The 21,028-nt window shown below is 38.2% G+C and overlaps 1 protein-coding gene across 1 annotated transcript in view; it reads left to right on the forward strand.

The window, feature by feature from the left end:
• The window catches only part of COG5 (component of oligomeric golgi complex 5), a 375,408-nt gene that overhangs the window by 32,299 nt on the left and 322,081 nt on the right, over window positions 1-21,028 (forward strand). Inside the window, exon 6 of the mRNA XM_017889562.1 lies at window positions 5,315-5,435. Coding sequence (XP_017745051.1) covers window positions 5,315-5,435 — 121 coding nt within the window. The remainder of the gene's footprint in view (window positions 1-5,314; window positions 5,436-21,028) is intronic.

The raw sequence follows: 21,028 nt of genomic DNA on the forward strand, positions 1-21,028 counted from the left end.
AAGATTAAGTGTTTATTTTAGTTTTCTTTATGAACAATACTCCTACATAAACAAATAGTCAATAAGGTAAAGTTTATTTTATAGAGAAATTTCATATGCTTGTAAATAAAGACAAAACGACAGAATTGGATTATTACTATTTTGCAGTCACTTATGTTTCAATGGATTTTGACGTTGAGTATCAGTGGCTGCTACTAAACACAAAAAGAGAGAAAATCATACATCTCTTAAAATATACCACCCTCTAATGTTTAATCTTGCCAAAAATACTTAATTTGAATCTGATGAAGCTGCCCACATCCAACTACTAATTTACAGGTAATCTAGAAGATAGAGGAACTTGTTAAACTGCATCAAGGGAATACAGTCAACAAAACCCAGTCTGTGGGAAACTTTAGGATAGGTGATCCAATATATTCAACAAATTGCAATGGAAAAAGGAGATGGTGAAAGAACCAACAGATTAAAAACAGGAAAAATTAAACCATGGCACTTAGGTATTTATACTTCAGTAATAAAAAAATAAATAAAAGTAAGGAAGTGATTAATGTAAAAGAGTAGTGGTTTCTGTTGGTTGGCATGAGGGTAATGGCATTGGGAGGGAGTGCATGAAGCCTTCTGTGGTGACTCACATGGTCCTGTCTCCTGATCTGTGTGTTGCTTCTAAGTTCATTTAGCTGTGTATCTCTGAGTTTGGTTTTCCATGTTTGTGTTATATTTAATAGTAAAAGTCAAATAAAAAAACAAGGAGGGAAAGGAATTGATTGGAGGGGAGGCAGCTATATTGGGAAATGGTGAGAATTGATGCCTTATAGATCAATTTTTAATAGCTTAGGCTTATTAACTAAGAATTTTATTAAATGCTATTCTCAGAAGATTCAACATAATCTGTAAGTGGAGAGCCATTGAAGTTTACTGAAAAGGGGGTTGGAGTGCTGAAAACTGTGTTTTTTTTTTTTTTTTTTTTTTTGAGATGGAATTTCGCTCTTTGTTGCCCAGGCTGGAGTGCAATATCATGATCTCGGCTTGTCGCAACCTCCGCCTCCCGGGTTTAGCATTTCTTCTGCCTCAGCCTCCCAAGTAGTTGGGATTACAGGCATATGCCACCACACTCGGCTAATTTTGTATTTTTAGTAGAAGCGGGGTTTCTTCATGTTGGTCAGGCTGGTCTCGAACTCCCGACCTCAGGTGATCTGCCCTGCTTGGCCTCCCGAAGTGATGGGATTGTAGGTGTGAGCCACTGTACCCAGCCCAAAACTGCATTTTAAGAAGATAAATCTGGCTGGGTGGATTTCAGTGAGAGATTTGAAAGCTAGCCAAGAAACCACTATGTTAAGGTAATGGTGATAAAGATTTGGATTAGGGTGGTGCTTGTAGGAATAGAGGTAAAATAACAACTCTTGTTTTATGCAGTAGGATAGTTGGTAAGACTTGGTGACAGATTAAGTATGGTTGCTAAAAATAAAAACAGTGGAAATAAAGATTGTATGTTTTGAGAGCATACCACTTTGTTGGGTGGGATTAGGGAATTCTAGATGACAATCACAGAGTAAGAGCTTAATTTCTTCTTATGATGTATTTAAAATCTCAGAGGAATGGTTGCTAGGGATTCAACGTTCCAAATTGTTTATCTAAAAATGTCAGTTCTAACAGGGAAGACACTGATAATGTTTCCAGTGCAAGATATCCAACTTACTGGTGTCGAATCCGTATGGGTCTGCAGCAATCTCAATTTTTGCCGCCTCAGAAGAAAGAATTCGACTGAGGGACATCAGGCAGAAAAAGAGACCAAGGCACATTTCAGAGCAGGAGTGGAAGTTTATTTAAAAAGGCTTTAGAACAGGAAAGAAAGAAAGGAAAGTATACTTGAAAGAGTCCCAAGAGGGCACTGAGGTCAAGTGCAGTGTTTAACCTTGATGCGAGAACTTAAGAGCCTGGCTCCTTTCCCATGATTCTTCCCTTAGGATGGGCTGCCTGCATGTCCAGTGCCCTCCGTACCCTTAAGAGGTGAGCACGTGCAGTGTGTTTAGAAATTTGTATGCATGCCCACCTGAGGCTTTGTTCCTTTTTCAGGTGGAGTACCCCCGGAAGGTCAGACTCACCATTTTGTGTCTTAAAGCATATGCCCTGGAAGTTGCTTCTCCCTGGCCTTTGCATTCAGTTAACACTTCAATGCACCAGGTGTGGACCATCAGGAAATGTCTTCTCCCTGACACTGGCTGCCAATTTATCAGTTTTAGAGAGGCAATGTGATAACTTCCAAACCATCAACCGACATTCCTAGTGGGTGGGGCAATAGCCCTCTCCTGCCCCACTCTTGATTGTCTAACTACCTGCAACATTAATTGTTTTTGTTAAGTACACAGTTGGGACAGAGATACGAGGGTGACTTTTCAGTGTTATTTCCTTTTATTTCTTGAATTTTGAATCATGTGCTTGTATTATCAGTTCAGAAAATGAATAATATTTAATTAAAAGATAGAGATGCCCCAATTGTCAATCTCCATGGGAAAATTCTCCTTTTTTTTTTTAAATTTAAATATTTCAGACTAGTTTGTCTGAAAAGCAGTCAGGTAAACATGTTTAATACTTGGTAGACTTTGACTTACATGTGTTTGTAAATATATGTTTGCTTTATGTTTGAGTATGGTATATGCATACATATGGTGTATTGCTTGTGAATACATGGGTGTGGCTGTGTGTGGCTCTGGTGTATGTATTTGTTGTGGGAAGTCAGGGACCCTGAACAGAGGGACTGGCTGAAACCATGGCAGAAAAACATAAATTGTGAAGATTTTGTGGACATTTGTTAGTTCCCCAAATTAATACTTTTATAATTTCTTACGCCTGTCTTTACTGCAGTCTCTGAACATAAATTGTGAAGATTTCATGGACACTTACCACTTCCCCAGTCAATACCCTTGTGATTTCCTATGCCTGTTTTTACTTTAATCTCTTAATCCTGTAATCTTCGTAAGCTGAGGAGGATGTATGTCGCCTCAGGACCCCGTGATGATTGCATTAACTGCACACACAGGTTGGTGTGAGAGCAATGAATGTAGACTGAAGCCCAATATGAGTAATCTGGGCCCTGAAAAAAGACAGGGATATACAGCATCAGTTCAGGGAACAAAGGGGATAAGACTTTAAACTCTGACCTGCTTGGTCGGAGCCGGATAGAACAGAGCCCATATTATCTCCTTCTTTGCAAAAAGCAAATAGGAGAAATATCACTGAATTCTTTTTCTGCAGCAGGAATCCCTGAGAAAGAGAATGCGCTCTGAGGGTAGGTCTATAAACTGCCCCCTTGGAGGTGGCCGTCTTTTATGGTCGAAGCCGAAGGGATGAAATAAGACCCGGTCTCCTGTAGCGCTCCCAGGCTTGTTAGGACAAGGAAATTCCTGCCTAATAAATTTTCATCAGACAGGTTGTCTGCTCTCAAAGTGTCTCCTGATAAGATGTTATAAATGACAATGTGTGCCCGAAACTTCATTAGCAATTTTAATTTCTCCCCATCCTGTGGTCCTGTGATCACACCCTGCCTCCACTTGCTTTGTGATATTCTATTACCTTGTGAAGCATGTGATCTCTGTGACCCACACCCTATTCGTGCACTCCCTCCCCTTTTGAAAATCACTAGTAAAAACTTGCTGGTTTTATGGCTCAGGGAGCATCACGGAACCTGCCAACATGTGATATCTCCCCCGGACACCCAGCTTTAAAATTTCTCTATTTTGTACTCTTTCCCTTTGTTTCTCAAACCAGCCGAAACACTTAGGGAAATAGAAAAGAACCCATGTTAACTACTGGGGGTGAGTTCCCCCAATATGTATTTATTTCACCCATAAAAGAATGTTTATACTTGGAGGCTCTGGGACCCTGGCTTCTCAGAGCTTTTAATTCTTATTGCCACCATGTATTATTTTTCTCTTTAAACTAAGGGGAGATGTCCTTGCTTCTCAGTTAACCTCGGGGCCATTCAAAAATGGTTGTGATGCAGCAGTATGGAATGTCTCTCTTTCCTTTGTAATCACTACTGAGGCTGAAGGTCACTACATGTTGGTTATTCAGTATGTCACCCTCTACTGCACTCTCCCCCGTGCAACTGCTGTGAATCCAGCTTCTGTAATAAAGTGTCCTAAAATACATGAACCTTTATTTCTTATCTCAGCCTTTTGATAGGTAAAGACCCAGTATTAGATCTGGAAAAAGGAATAGGAAGTGTGTGAAATAGTTTTGTTTTGTTGTTTACGTACTCTCTCTTTTATAATTTATTAGAGATTAAAAACCACCACGCACGGTGGCTCACACCTGTAATCCTAGTACTTTGGGAGTCTGAGGCAGGAGGTTCACCTGAGTCCCGTAGTTTGAGAGCAGCCTGGGAAACATGGCAAAATCTCATCTCCACAAAAAATACAATTAGCCAGGCATGGTGACACGCGCCTGTAGTCCCAGCTACTTGGGAGGCTGAGGCAGAAGGATCGCTTTAGCCCAGGAGGTAGAGGTTGAAGTGAGGTGTGATCATGCCACTGCACTCCAGTTGGGGCAACAGAGCGTGACTCTGTTCTCAAAAAAAGAAAAAGAAAAAGAAAATCATGAAATTGAGAGAAGTTTTAAGACTACTGCAGGATACAGGAAAGAGAAGCTGGGATTGGAAATATCAGGAGGCAGTAGTAGGAAGCTGAGCAGCCTAGCTTAGTGATTGTCAATTTTGACTGCACATTGGTACAACCTGGGAATATTAAAAACATAAAAACATAACTCATGCTTGGTTCTCACCCATAGAGATGCTGATTTAATTGGTCAGGGCTGTGGCCTGGGCACTGGAACATTTTCAGTCTACCCACTTGAATTAGTAGTCAAGACTGATAACCACTGGCCTAGAGAAGAAAACTGGTTTAGGACTGAAAGAATCCTTGACTCTCATGGTGCCTCAATTCCAAGTTCTCTCCACTTGGGATGAATTGGAGTTTATTGTAAAATGTAAATATAGCACTTTTGTATGTTCCCTAGGACATTTGATGCTTTTTAAGACTTGTGATTATTTAGGTTTGTGGTTGATGGGAAACAAAAAATGCATGAGTGAATCTTTAGCATCTGGAAAGAATGGGTAGATTCACATATTAAGCACAGTGTGAGCCACTGTGCTTTTTTTTTTTTTAATGTAATTTAAGTCCCAGGATACATGTGCAGGTTTGTTACATAGGTAAACATGTGCCATGGTGGTTTGCTGCACCTATGCTTGTTATTACTATTTATTAATAGTAATAAAACTTCATGGATCAACTAACTTAACATTGTGATGTTTGCACAGGTTGCCTGTGATTTGCTTCGGAGAATTATTCGTATCTTGAATCTCAGTAAGAGACTCCAAGGACAACTGCAAGGGGGAAGTAGAGAGATAACAAAAGCTGCTCAGAGTCTCAATGAACTTGGTAAGTGTTTTTTTTTTTTTATTAAAAGTAGAGATTTAAATATTTTAAGTCACTTGATTGACTTTTGTTATCACCATTAGCAAGTACTATTAAACAAATTTTTAAATAATTGGCTGTATACAATATTAACACTTCTCAGAATGAGTGAGTACAATTAGTTGATTTCATTGAAATGCTATTTATTTTAATTGTATAGTAAAATTGGCCTTTTTCATATACAGGTCTGTGAATTTTAACACATACATAGATTCATGTAAGCACCATTACAGTCGTGATACAGAACAATTCCATCACTCCCCCAGATTCCCTCCTTATTCCTTCAAGATGATGCCCACCCGCTTCCGCTAATCCTGGCAACCACTGATCTTTTTTCCATCATTGTAGTTTTGTCTTTTTGAGAATGACACATAAATGGAATTACAAAGTAGGTGACCTTTTGAGGCTGTCTTCTTGTACTCAAAATAATACCTTTGAGATTTATTCAAGTTTTGGAGTGTACTAATAGTTTGTTACTTTGTATTTGATTGAGTACCATTGCATGGGAGCCTGCAGTTTGTTTATTGATTCACTGATTGAAGGACATTTGTGTTGTTTCCAGTTTTTGGTGATTATGAATAAGTGTACAGGTCTTTAAGTGAAGTTTTCTTTTCTCTAGGAAATATTCTAGAGAAATGCTGCTTTTAAGATGACAACTCCCATGTTGATACTATGCCTAGAAGATTTTAAAAATTTATTTCTTTGTTCATTCTTTTCTCAGACATTTATTGCAGGACCTTGACAGTCAAGGGTTTAATGTTCATGGTTTTGACTATTAACCAGCTGCAAAGTCTATGATGCAGCAATTCATAATTTTTCAGGCAAAATTTGAATAGCTAGTGAGTGCACATAGAACTGCCCAACTCTGTGTTTTAATGAGGCTTGGTAGTTTTCTTCTTTTCACTGGGTACCCACTAATTTTTCTGAAGTGGATATATGTAGTGGTATTTGTACTTTATAGGCTCAGAAGTCTTTAACTGTATCCATTTCAGATATCAAGAGTCTGCTTACTCTTGGTATTGTGCTTTGAAAGCAGTTATGCCAAAATAGTATCAGAGAAATGTGCATTATATGTTCTTTCTGAATTTTCCTGTCTTTGATTTTTTGATTATATAGTCATGCTATGCTGTAATGCTTATTCCATATTTTTTATTAATCAAGGAAATCTATCCTTCACAAATAATGCTTCAACAGCATTACGATTTTATACTGCTGAAATGCAGGTTTTGCTTAGGAAAATCATTGGGAATATCTCTAACTTGTGATTTAGTAGGCTTGGAAAATGTCATATGAAAAGTTAAACTTTTTTTTTTTGAGATGGAGTCTGGCTCTGTTGCCCAGGCTGAAGTGCAGTGGCCGGATCTCAGCTCACTGCAAGCTCCGTCTCCCGGGTTTACGCCATTCTCCCGCCTCAGCCTTCCTAGTAGCTAGGACTACAGGCGCCCGCCACCTTGCCCAGCTAGATTTTTGTATTTTTTTAGTAGAAACGGGGTTTCACCGTGTTAGCCAGGATGGTCTTGATCTCCTGACCTTGTGATCCGCCCGTCTCGGCCTCCCAAAGTGCTGGGATTACAGGCTTGAGCCACTGCACCCGGCCGAAAAGTTAAACTTTTAAGCTGGGTATGGTGGCTGGTACCTGGAGGCCCAGTTAATTGGGAGGTAGAGGCAGGCAGAATTGCTTGAGGCCAGGAGTTTGAGACTTGCCTAGGTGAACAGAACTGATCTCCTCTTGGTCTAAAAAATAAAAATTGAGAAGTAAAGAAAATTAAAATAAAAGTTGAACATTGTAGCATGTGCCTGCAGTCTCAGCTACTTGGGAAACAGAGATGGGCGGATCACTCGAGCCCACAAGTTAGAGGTTGCAGTGAGCTAATATTGCACCACTGCTCTCCAGCCTGGGTGACAGAGCAAGATCTTGCCTCTTAAAAAAAAAAGTTAACTTTAAACAGTGAGTAATGCTTGTGTGTTGTTTTCACAGTATTATCTAAACATAGAAGGGTAAAAATCCAAGTATCAGCCACTGTTTTGCTCTATCACATTTAATATCTGTGCACCAACAATAGTTGGTAGGATTATGGAATCATTAAACATAGATGCATATTATTCCAAGGCTTATTATGGATGTTTGTCATCACTGACACTCCTTCAATATTAAAGAAGTGCTAAATTTTGATTGGATTATGATTATAATTTCTTTTAGAATTGACAGATTCTGTAATACAAATGGTGATGTCTTTGAAAAAAACAAAACAAAACAGGCATAGCTGGGCACAGTGGCTCACGCCTGTAATATCATTACTTTGGGAGGCTGAGGTGGGCGGATCATGAGGTCAAGAGATCGAGACCATCCTGGCCAACATGGTGAAACCCCGTCTCTACTAAAAATACAAATATTAGCTGGGCATGGTGGTGCGTGCCTATAATTCCAGCTACTCAGGAGGCTGAGGCAGGAGAATCACTTGAACTCGGGAGGCATAGGTTGCAGTGAGCCAAGATCGTGCCACTGCACTCCAACCTGGTAACAGAGCCAGACTCTGTCAAAAAAACAAAAACAAACAAACAAACAAACAAAACACAAAAAAGGCACAGGTGTTGATCATAATGTTCTGAGTATAATGCAGAGGGTAAAACCATTATCCTTCCAATGTGCTGTTGGCTTTACCTAAAGTTTTTATAAAGATTGTTGAAAAGTTTTTGAGAAAATATAGTTCATGGTGGAATGATCACAAAATGGATTGTATTAATCTAATTTTTAAAAGCTTTGCAGATGATGTGTGATTTAATATTTGCAAAGACATCATGTCTTTTTTATTCACCACTGTAGTTCAGTCTTGACCAGTCCTGGCATTTATAACTAATAAGGAGAAGCCAAGGAAAAATAAGTTGCTACATTTGGAATTAATATTTGAATAAAAGTAATAATTTTGCGGTCACTATTACAATTGCACACGTACACTAAATGACACTTCTGTGATTGGAACATCTCTAAAATTGTCACTGTCTTTATCAATATGGTTCTGTTTTTCATTAGAAAGAGTGAAATGATGAAGAGTAACAGTGTTTATACCATAGACCCTTGAAATTAACTTAAAAGCAGTCTTTCAAACTTGAAAGGTTTTGAGGCTTGATTTGGGACACCCAGGTGAAACACATTGTCATCTGGAAATTAAGTATATTCTATGAGACTGGGGTGTGGAGTGACTACTAGTGGATGCAGATTTGTTTTTAGGGTGATGAAGATGTTCTGGAATTAGATAATGGTGACTTTTGTGCCACCTTGTCAGTATACTAAAAACCACTACATTGTACACTTTGAAAGGGAGAGTTTTATGTTATGTAAATTTGAAATTCTTCAGTGTTGTTGTGTGTATTAATACCTTTGCCTTTTTATTATGGACTAGTATTCCATTGATATATCACAGTTGGTTTATCCATTTACATGCTGATGGAGAGTTGGGTTGTCCCTAATATTTTAGTATTATAAATTAAGCTGCTATGAACATTCATGTACAAGTCTTTGTATGAACATATCCTTTCATTTCTCTTGGATAAATACCTAGGATTGGAATATCTAGATCATATGGTAGGTATATGTTTAGCTCATTTTAAGAAATTGCCAAGGTTGTTTTTCAAAGTAGTTGTAATGTTTACATTCTTTTTTTTGAGATGAAGTTTCGCTGTTGTTGCCCAGGCTGGAGCACAATGGCGCGATCTCAGCTCACTGCAACCTCTGCCTCCTGGGTTCAAGTGATTTCTCCTGCCTCAGCCTCCCAAGTAGCTGGAATTACAGGCACCCATCACCATGCCCGGCTAATTTTTGTATGTTTAGTAGAGACGGGTTTCACCATGTTGACCAGGCTGGTCTTGAACTTTTGACCTCAGGTGAATCACCCTCCTCTGAGTCCCAAAGTGCTGGGATTACAGGCGTGAACCACCACGCCCGGCCAATGTTTACATTCTTACCAGTAGCATTTGAAAGTTCTCCTTCCCCCTACAACCTTGCCAACACATGTTACACTCAGTCTTCTTAATTTTAGTCATTCTCATAGCTATGTCGTGATACCTTGTTTTGAGTTTTCAAAAAAAGCTATAACTAATAAAAGAGTTGAGTAAGATTTCAATATACTAGATAAATATACAAAAAATTAATTGTATTTGTATATACTCTGTTAGCAACAAGCAATTGGAAATTGAAATTCAAAAATACCACTTATAACAGCATAAAAATATGGCAGACTTAGGGATAAGTCTAACAAAAGGTGTGCAAAACCTGTACACTGAAAAGTACAAAATATTGTTGAGAACAAAGAAGACATCAATCAGTCAATGTTGTTCATCAGTTGGAAGACTTAATATTGTTTATTAAGATGTATATTCTTCCCAACTTGATCTATGAATTCAACAGAATTTCAGTTTAAATTCCAGGAGGCGTTTAGAAATTGACAAGCTGATTTTAAAATTCATATGGAAATTCAGAGGATCTAGAATAGCTAGAATAACTTTCAAGAGAAAACAGAGTTGGAAGAATAACCCTACCTGATTTGAAGACTTAGTACAAAGACTCTTTAAAGTAATCAAGGCATAAAGATCAGTGGAACAGAGATCCCAGAAATAGACCCACATATATATATGAACAACTGATTTTTGACCCATTTAGTGGAGAAAAAACAGTCTTTTCAACAGATGGTGCAGGAACAATTGGATCTCAATATGCAAAACACTGAACTTGTTTCCATACTTCACTTCATATAAAAATATTAACTCAGAATGAATTCGTGTCCTAATGTAAAGTATAAAACTACAGAACTTAAAGTAGGCAACTCAGAAGATTTTTTTATTTTCATTTTTATTTTTTTCTTTTCTTCTTTTTTACAATTTTTAATTTTACTTTAAGTTCCGGGATACATGTGCAGAACATACAGGTTTGTTACATAGTTCATGCGCCATGGTGGTTTGCTGCACCTATCAACCTGTCATCTAGGTGTTTTTTTTTTTTCATTGAGACAGAGTTTCGCTCTTGTTGCACAGGCTGGAGTGCAGTGGCATGATCTCCGCTCACTGCAACCTCCGCCTCGTGGATTCAAGTGACTCTCTTGCCTCAGCCTCCCGAGTAGCCGGGATTACAGGCATGCACCGATGTGCATGGCTAATTTTGTATTTTTAGTAGAGACAGGGCTTCTCCATGTTGGTAAGACTGGTCTTGAACTCCTGACCTCAGATGATCTGCTCGCCTTGGCCTCCCAAAGTGCTGGGATTACAGGTGTGAGCCACTGCTCCTGGCCTAGGTTTTAAGCCTCACATGCATTAGGTATTTGTCCTAATGCTCTCTCTCCCCGCCCCTGCCCCTGCCCCTGCCAGTCCCTGATGTGTGTTGTTCCCCTCCCTGTGTCCAAGTGTTCTCATTGTTCAACTCCCATTTATGAGTGAGAACATGCAGTGTTTGGTTTTCTATTCCTGTGCTAGTTTGCTGAGGATGATGGCTTCCAACTTCATCCATGTCCCTGAAAAGGACATGATCTTATTCTTTTTTATGTCTGTATAGTATGTGTATCACGTTTTCTTAATGCAGTCTATCATTGATGGACGTTTGGGTTGGTTTCATGTCTTTGCTATTGTAAATAGTGCTGCAATAAACATACATGTGCATGTATCTTTACAGTGGAATGATTTATTTTCCTTTGGGTATATCCCCAGTAATGGGATTGCTGGGTCAAACGGTATTTCTGGTTCTAGATACTTGAGGAATTGCCACACTCTCTTCCACAACTGTTGAACTAATTTACATTCCCACCAACAGTATAAAAGCATTCCTATTTCTCCACAGCCTTGCCAGCATCTGTTGTTTCTTGACTTTTTAATAATTGCCATTCTGATTGGCATGAGATGGTATCTCATTATGGTTTTGATTTGCATTTTTCTAATGATCAGTGATGTTGAGCTTTTTAAAATGTTTGTTGACTGGTTAAATACCATCTTTTGAGAAGTGTGTATTCATATCCTTTGCCCACTTTGTGATTGTTTGTTTGTTTCCTTGTAAATTTGTGTAACTTCCTTGTAGATGCTGGATATTAGACCTTTGTCAGATGGGTAGATTGCAAAATTTTTCTCCCATCCTGTAGGTTGCCTGTTCAGTCTGATGATAGTTTCTTTTGCTGTGCAGAAGTTCTTTAGTTTAGATACCATTTATCAATTTTTGTTTTTGTTGCAATTGCTTTTGGCGTTTTCATCATGAAATCTTTGCCCATGCCCATGCCCTGAATGGTATTGCCTAGCTTTTCTTCTAGGGTTTTTATAGGTTTGGGTTTTACATTTAAGTGTTTAATCTATCTTGAGTTAATTTTTGTATAAGATATAGGGAAGGGGTCCAGTTTCAGTTTTCTGCACATGGCTAGCCAGTTTTCCCAGCACCATTTATTAAATAGGGAATCCTTTCCCCATTGCTTGTTTTTGTCTGATTTGTTGAACTTCAGCTGGTTGTACATGTGTAGTGTTATTTCTGAGGTCTCTGTTCAGTGTCATTGGTTACATATCCATGCTGTTTTGGTTACTGTAGCCTTGTAGTATAGTTTGAAGTCAGATCGCATGATGCCTCCAGTTTTGTTCCTTTTGGTTAGGATTGTCTTGGCTCTATGGGCTCTTTTTTGGTTCCGTATGAAATTTAAAGTAGTTTTTTCTAACTCTGCGAAGAATGTCAATGGTAGTTTGATAGGAATAGCATTAAATCTATAAATTACTTTGGGTAATATGGCCATTTTCACAATAATGATTCTTCCCATTCATGAGCATGGAATGTTTTCTCATTAGTTTGTGTCTTCTCTTATTTCCTTGAGCCGTGGTTTATAGTTCTCCTTGAAGAGGTCCTTCACTGCCCTTATTAGCTGTATTTCTAGATATTTTATTCTCTTTGTAGTATTGGTGAGTGGGAGTTCTTTCATGATTGGGTTCTCTGCTTGTCTATTGTTGGTGTATAGGAATGCTTGTGATTTTTGCACGTTGATTTTGTATCCTGAGACTTCACTGAAGTTGCTTATCAGCTTAAGGAGTTTTTGGGCTGAGACGATGGGGTTTTCTAAATATACAGTCATGTCATCTGCAAACAGACAATTTGACTTCCTCTCTTCCTATTCGAATACTTTTATTTCTTTATCTTGCCTGATTGCCCTGACCAGAACTTCCAATACTATGTTGAATATGAGAGGTGAGAGAGGACATCCTTGTCTTGTGCCAGTTTTCACAGGGAATGCTTCCAGCTTTTGCCTATTCAGTATGATATTGGCTATGGGTTTGTCATAAATAGCTCTTATTATTTTGAGATATGTTCCATCAGTACCTACTTTATTGAGAGTTTTAACATGAAGCTTTGTTGAATTTTATCAGAGCCCTTTTCTGCATCTGTTGAGGTAATCTTGTGTTTTTTGTCGTTGGTTCTGTTTATGTGATGGATTATGTTTATTGATTTGCATATGTTGAACCAGCCTTACATCCCAGGGATGAAGCTGAGTTGATCGTGGTGGATAAGCTTTTTAATGTGCTGCTGGATTCGGTTTGTCAGTATTTTATTGAGGATTTTCACATCGATGTNTCACAGGGAATGCTTCCAGCTTTTGCCTATTCAGTATGATATTGGCTATGGGTTTGTCATAAATAGCTCTTATTATTTTGAGATATGTTCCATCAGTACCTACTTTATTGAGAGTTTTAACATGAAGCTTTGTTGAATTTTATCAGAGCCCTTTTCTGCATCTGTTGAGGTAATCTTGTGTTTTTTGTCGTTGGTTCTGTTTATGTGATGGATTATGTTTATTGATTTGCATATGTTGAACCAGCCTTACATCCCAGGGATGAAGCTGAGTTGATCGTGGTGGATAAGCTTTTTAATGTGCTGCTGGATTCGGTTTGTCAGTATTTTATTGAGGATTTTCACATCGATGTCCATCAGGGATATTGGCCTGAAGTTTTCTTTTTTTGTTGTGTCTCTGCCAGGTTTTGGTTATCAGGATGATGCTGGTCTCATAAAATGAGTTAGAGAGGAGTCCCTCCTTTTTAGTTGTTTGGAATAGCTTCAGAAGGAGTGGTACCAGCTCCTTTTGTACCTCTGATAGAATTTGGCATGAATCTGTCTGGTCCTGGGCTTTTTTGGTTGATAGGCTATTAATTAGTGCCTCAATTTCAGGATTTTTTATTGGTCTATTCAGAGATTTGACTTCTTCCTGGCTTAGTCTCGGGAGTGTGTATGTGTCCAAGTATTTTTCCATTTCTTCTAGATTTTCTAGTTTATTTGTATAGAGGTGTTTATAGTATTCTCTTGATGGTAGTTTGTATTTCTGTGGGGTCAGTGGTGATATCCCCTTTATCATTTTTTTATTGTGTCTACTTGATTCTTCTCTCTTTTCTTTATTAGTCTAGCTAATGCTCTATCTATTTTGTTAATTTTTTCAAAAAACCAGCTGTTGGATTCATGAATTTTTTGAAGGACTTTTCATGTCTCTGTCTCCTTCAGTTCTGCTCTGATCTTAGTCATTTCTTGTCTTCTGCTAGCTTTTGGGGTTTGCTCTTGCTTCTCTAGTTCTTTTAATTGTGATGTTAAGGTGTCGATTTTAGATCTTTCCCGCTTTCTCCTGTGGGCATTTAGTGCTATAAATTTCCCTCTAAACACTGCTTTAGCTATGTCCCAGTGATTCTGGTATGTTGTCTCTTGGTTTCAAAGAACTTCTTGATTTCTTCCTTTAATTTCGTTATTTACCCAGGAGTCATTTAGGAGCAAGTTGTTCAATTTCCATGTAATCGTTTGGTTTTGAGTGAGTTTCTTAATCCCGAGTTCTACTTTGATTGCACTGTGGACTGTTTGTTACGATTTCCATTCTTTTGCATTTGCTGAGGAATGTTTACTTATGTGGTTGATTTTAGAATAACTGCTGTGTGGCACTGAGAAGAAGGTATATTCTGTTGATTTGGAGTGGGGAGTTCTGTAGATGTCTGTTAGGTCCACTTGACCCAGAGTGAGTTCAAGTTCTGAATATCTTCATTAATTTTCTGTCCCGTTGATCTGTCTAATGTTGACAGTGGGTTGTTAAAGTCTCCCACTATTACTGTGTGGGAGTCTGAGTCTCTTTGGAGGTCTCTAAGAACTTGTTTTATGAATCTTGGTGCTCCTCTGTTGGGTACATATATATTTAGGATAGTTAGCTTTTCTTGTTGTATTGATCCGTTTACCATCATATAATGCCGTTCTTTGTCTTTTTTGATCTTTGTTGGTTTAAAGTCTCTTTTATCAGAGACTAGGATTGTAACCCCTGCCTTTTTTTGTTTCCCATTTGCTTGGTAAATTTTCATCTATCCCTTTATTTTCAGCCTATGTGTATCTTTGCACATGAGATGGTTCTCCTAAATATGGCTCATCAATGGGTCTTGACTCTTTATTCAGTTTGCCAGTCTGTACCTTTTTAATTGGGGCATTTAGCCTATTTACGTTTGGTTAAAATTGTTACGTGTGAATTTGATCCTGTCATCATGATGCTAACTCGTTATTTTGCACACTGGTTGATGCGGTTTCTTCATAGTGTCATTGGTGTTTTCATTTTGGCTTGTTTTTGCAATGGCTGGTACTGGTTTTTTGCTTTCCATATTTAGTGCTTACTTTGGGAGCTCTTGCAAGGCAGGCCTGGTAGTGATGACATCCCTTAGCATTGCTTGTCTAGAAGGGATTTCCTTTCTTTTTTCTGCTTCGTTTATGAAGCTTAGTTTGGCCGGATATGAAATTCTGGGTTGAAAATTCTTTTCTTTAAGAATACTGAGGCTGGGCATGGTCGCTCATGCCTGTAATCCCAGCACTTTGGGAGGCCAAGGCGGGCGGAGTTCGCCTTGAGGTCAGGAGTTCGAGACCAGCCTGACGGACATAGTGAAACCCCGTCTCTACTAAAAATAGAAAAATTAGCTGGCTGTGGTGGTGTGTGCCTGTAATCCCAGCTACTCAGGAGGCTGAGGCAGGAGAATCGCTTGAACCTGGGAGGCAGAGGTTGTGGTGAGCCAAGATTGTGCCACTGTACTCCAGCCTGGTTGACAGAGTGAGACTCCGTCTCAAAAAAAAAAAAAAAAAAAAGGAATGTTGAATATTGGCCCTCCACTGTCTTCTGGCTTGTAGAGTTTCTGCTGAGAGGTATCCGCTGTTAGTCTGATGGGCTTCCGTTTTCTAGGTGACCTGACCTTTTTATCTGGCTGCCCTTAACATTTTTTCCTTCAATTCAACCTTGAAGAATCTATGATTATATGTCTTGGGGTTGATCTTCTCGTGGAATATCTTAGTGGTGTTCTCTGTGTTTCCTGAATTTGAATGTTGGCCTGTCTTGCTAGGTTGGGGAAGTTCTCTTGGATAATATCCTGAAGCGTGTTTTCCAACTTGATTCCATTCACCGCATCTTTTTCAGGTACTCCAATCAATCATAGGTTCTGTATTTTTACGTAGTCCCATGTTTCTCCAAGGTTTTGTTCATTTTTTTTTTTCATTCTTTTTTCTCTAATCTTGTCTGTATGCCTTATTTCAGCAAGGTGATCTTCAAACTCTGATATCCTTTCTTCCACTTGATCTATTCAGCTGTTGATACTTGTGTATGCTTCACGAAGTTTTTCAGCTGCATCAGGTCATTAATGTTTCCCTCTAAACTGGTTATTCTAGTCAGCAGCTCCTGTAACCTTTTATCAAGGTTCTTAGCTTCTTTGCATTGGGTTAGAATGTGCTCTTTTAGCTCAGCAGAGTTTGTAATTACCCACTTCTGAAGTCTATTATTGTCAATTAGTTCATCTCATCCTCTGTCCAGTTCTGTGCCCTTGCTGGAGAGCTGTTGCGATCATTTGGAGCAGAAGAGGCATTCTGGTTATTGGAATTTTCAGCGTTTTTTTCACTGGATTTTCCTCATCTTTGTGGATTTATCTACCTTTGATCTTTGAGGCTGATGACCTTTGGATGTAGGTTTTGTGTGGGGGTCTTTTTGTTGTTGTTGTTGTTGTTGTTGCTTTCTGTTTGTTAGTTTTTCTTCCAGCAGGCCCCTCTTCTGCAGGTCTGCAGCAGTTTGCTGGGGGTCCACTGCAGACCCTGTTTGCCTGGGTATTACCAGTGGAGGCTGCAGAACAGAAAAGATTGCTGCCTGCTCCTTCCTCTGGAAGCTTCGTTCCAGAGGGGCACTGTCCTGATGCCAGCTGGAGCTCTCCTGTATGAGGTGTCTATCAATTCCTGTTGGGAGGTCTCTCCCAGAGACATAGAAGATTTTTGTGACTTTGAATTAGACAGTGACTCTTAGATGTTACCCAAAGCACAATTCACAAGAGAAGAAAGTTGATAAGTTAGATTTCATCAAAATTTAAGACATTCTTCAAATGATACTGTTACAAGAATAAAAAGACAAACTGTGGACAAGGAGAAAATATTTGCAAAGTATGTATTTGATAGAGGACTTGCATCCAGACATATCAAAAGACTCAAAACTTAATAGGAACTCCAAAAACTCACTTAAAAAATAGGAAAAAGAGTTGAGCAGATACTTCACCCAAGATGATGACAAATATGCATCTGTAAATATGCTCAACATCGTTAGGCATTAGGGAAATGAAAATGAAAAGTATACTTTTATTGTCAGAGAATAAGCAGAATTATTTTTTTATCTTTGAAATTATTTTTAATCACGATGCTTTTTATATGACTCTCATTACCTTTATAGTAAGAATAAGATAAACCCAAGTCTCCAGCATAAAACTCTAGATTTGACCAAGATGCAGTAAGAGGGAGTGGTTTTACCTTCATACCTAAAACAACTAATAAACTAGACAAAATATACTTAACAATGTTTCTCATACATTGGACACCAGGCACAGGACATTGATTCTCAAGGGAAGAAATAAATGAAGTGAGACCTAAAATGGCACCAGTTTGCTCCTTGGAGATTTTTCAGGTGAAAGCACAGGAAGGTGAAACCTAAGCGGACCTTAAATCTCCATGAGGTGAAGACAAGCAACTGGAGTTCAGAGGGCAGAGTAAGAGAGGTTGGGAGCTCTACAGAGACACCCTTTCTTTTCTTTTCTTTTTTTTTATTATTATACTTTAAGTTCTAGGGTACATGTGCATAACGTGCAGGTTTGTTACATATGTATACTTGAGCCATGTTGGGGTGCTGCACCCATCAACTCATCAGCACCCATCAATTCGTCATTTATATCAGGTATAACTCCCAATGCAATCCCTCCCCCCTCCCCCCTCCCCATGATAGGCCCCGGTGTGTGATGTTCCCCTTCCAGAGTCCAAGTGATCTCATTGTTCAGTTCCCACCTATGAGTGAGAACATGCGGTGTTTGGTTTTCTGTTCTTGTGATAGTTTGCTAAGAATGATGGTTTCCAGCTGCATCCATGTCCCTACAAAGGACGCAAACTCATCCTTTTTTATGGCTGCATAGTATTCCATGGTGTATATGTGCCACATTTTCTTAATCCAGTCTGTCACAGATGGACATTTGGGTTGATTCCAAGTCTTTGCTATTGTGAATAGTGCCGCAATAAACATACGTGTGCATGTGTCTTTGTAGTAGAATAATTTATAATCCTTTGGGTATATACCCAGTAGTGGGATGGCTGGGTCATATGGTACATCTAGTTCTAGATCCTTGAGGAATTGCCATACTGTTTTCCATAATGGTTGAACTAGTTTACAATCCCACCAACAGTGTAAAAGTGTTCCTATTTCTCCACATCCTCTCCAACACCTGTTGTTTCCTGACTTTTTAATGATTGCCATTCTAACTGGTGTGAGATGGTATCTCATTGTGGTTTTGATTTGCATTTCTCTGATGGCGAGTGATGATGAGCATTTTTTCATGTGTCTGTTGGCTGTATGAATGTCTTCTTTTGAGAAATGTCTGTTCATATCCTTTGCCCACTTTTTGATGGGGTTGTTTGTTTTTTTCTTGTATATTTGTTTGAGTTCTTTGTAGATTCTGGATATTAGCCCTTTGTCAGATGAGTAGATTGCAAAAATTTTCTCCCATTCTGTAGGTTGCCTGTTCACTCTGATGGTAGTTTCTTTTGCTGTGCAGAAGCTCTTTAGTTTAATTAGATCCCATTTGTCAATTTTGGCTTTTGCTGCCGTTGCTTTTGGTGTTTTAGACATGAAGTCCTTGCCCATGCCTATGTCCTGAATGGTACTACCTAGATTTTCTTCTAGGGTTTTTATGGTATTAGGTCTAACATTTAAGTCTCTAATCCATCTTGAATTAATCTTCGTATAAGGAGTAAGGAAAGGATCCAGTTTCAGCTTTCTACTTATGGCTAGCCAATTTTCCCAGCACCATTTATTAAATAGGGAATCCTTTCCCCATTTCTTGTTTCTCTCAGGTTTGTCAAAGATCAGATGGCTGTAGATGTGTGGTATTATTTCTGAGGACTCTGTTCTGTTCCATTGGTCTATATCTCTGTTTTGGTACCAGTACCATGCTGTTTTGGTTACTGTAGCCTTGTAGTATAGTTTGAAGTCAGGTAGCATGACGCCTCCAGCTTTGTTCTTTTGACTTAGGATTGTCTTGGCAATGTGGGCTCTTTTTTGGTTCCATATGAACTTTAAAGCAGTTTTTTCCAATTCTGTGAAGAAACTCATTGGTAGCTTGATGGGGATGGCATTGAATCTATAAATTACCTTGGGCAGTATGGCCATTTTCATGATATTGATTCTTCCTATGAGAATAAGCAGAATTATTTTAGTGCAGTCATGTTTATTGTACTTTTTAATGCAGGTTATTATGTAATAGTTTAAAAAATAAAACTACATAGCATAGATTGAATGATTAAGTTATATCACATAGATTCATGATTTTTCTTTAAGAAGAGTCTTGGGACTAGATGAAAATTTAGATAGGCTTTACTACAAAGTGATGATGTTATTTAAGCATGAGTAAGGTAATGTACTTACTACACATTCATGGCTGCCAAGGGACAGTATTTACCTGGGTCAGTTTGTCATAATCCAGGATCTGTTCTCTTTTTTACTTTTTCTGACTTAGAAACTTTATTTTGCTATGCTGAGAATTGATTTAATAATTTTTATGGATATTTTATTGCCTGACTTGTTCTAAAGAGGTCCTTAATTTGACTAACAGTAAATCAAAAGATAATGAAAATGAGACTAGCAACAAGAGTAAGAGAAGGATGATTAGTAGGGGGTTTCTTTGACAGCCCAGCTTTTACATTAAAGTCCTCAGTTGAGGCAGTAAGGATTCATCATTCTCCTCTCCACCTCCCATTGATGGGTGCTGTGCTTTTGAGGGGAAATGGAATATGGGATTCACAGTAGGGTGAGGATGACTGTATCTCTTACACACCATAATGACAACTCATCCTTCTGAAATTTTCCCAATTCTATATATTAATGCATTTAGTCTCTCAAATGTTAGAATGATTCTCTACTAATCCCACTTGTGAAAACAGAATTGTTAGTATATTTATGGTTCAAATGTGTAGGTTACTATGATAAACTTTGTATCTTTTTAAAATATTGATGCTTTACTGAATCAGTCTCTTTGTTTTGTATATCTAGCAAGGTTTTTAGTTTTGATCAATAATATATTTATATCCTGCATATTGAGTCTCATGATAACATTAATTCTGGATAGCTTTTTAGTGTTATCTAATCTATTTTCGACTTATCCTACAAATAGAGATTAAAGGAGGAAAATTTCCCGTAAAAGTAACCAGACCATACCTTCATGAGTACTCTTTAGTCTGTTTATGAAAATCATGATTTATAATTCATTTAATTTATTTATCAAACAATTAGGTTTCAATATACATAAGCCCTGTAGCTTGTTAGAATCTCCTACAAACAGAGTGAGTAAAATGCAGTTTCTGTGTTTGAGAAATGGAAGATCTGTCCTTATCTATAAACTCAGCATAAAACTGATAATGACAACAACAGTATATTGATGATGATGATGATGATGATGATGATGATGATGATGATATCCATGGGGTAAACCAGTCTCTGCCTAGTCTTCCTATTTGGGCTCATCTGCACTTTCCATGAAGTAACAATAAAAAAACTTTCATCATTCTTTTATCATAAAACTTGGAAAAATTCATTTACTTGTTCAGCCATTGTTTATTGAATATCTACTATGTGATATCCCACTTGTGAAAACAGAATACTTGTGAAAACAGAAACAATACGCTATGTGCTATTCTAGACACTGAAAACACAATACACTGAACAAAACAGAAACCTCCTACCCTTTGTAGAATTTATATTCCAGTGGGTGCTAAGGATACATATCTGGTGTATCTATAAAAATCTGATTCCACAGCCTGAGCTCTTAAACCACCAATGCTGTACTCTTTTCTTAAACTCTGTAGCAGCATTTAATGGCTTCATAAAAGGGATTGCTGCTATTGATAGGTCTCCCAGTGTCCTTTTTTAAAAAAAAAAAAATACGTTTGTATTGTACTTTCTAAGAATACCTTATATAAAAATAGGTTTAAATGTATATCATAATTCAGTGTACATGAGAAAATGACTTCTTTTTTTTTT

This window comes from Rhinopithecus bieti, unplaced genomic scaffold (genome assembly GCF_001698545.2).
Source record: "Rhinopithecus bieti isolate Rb0 unplaced genomic scaffold, ASM169854v2 scaffold_18688, whole genome shotgun sequence".
In the NCBI taxonomy this organism is placed as follows: Eukaryota; Metazoa; Chordata; class Mammalia; order Primates; family Cercopithecidae; genus Rhinopithecus; species Rhinopithecus bieti.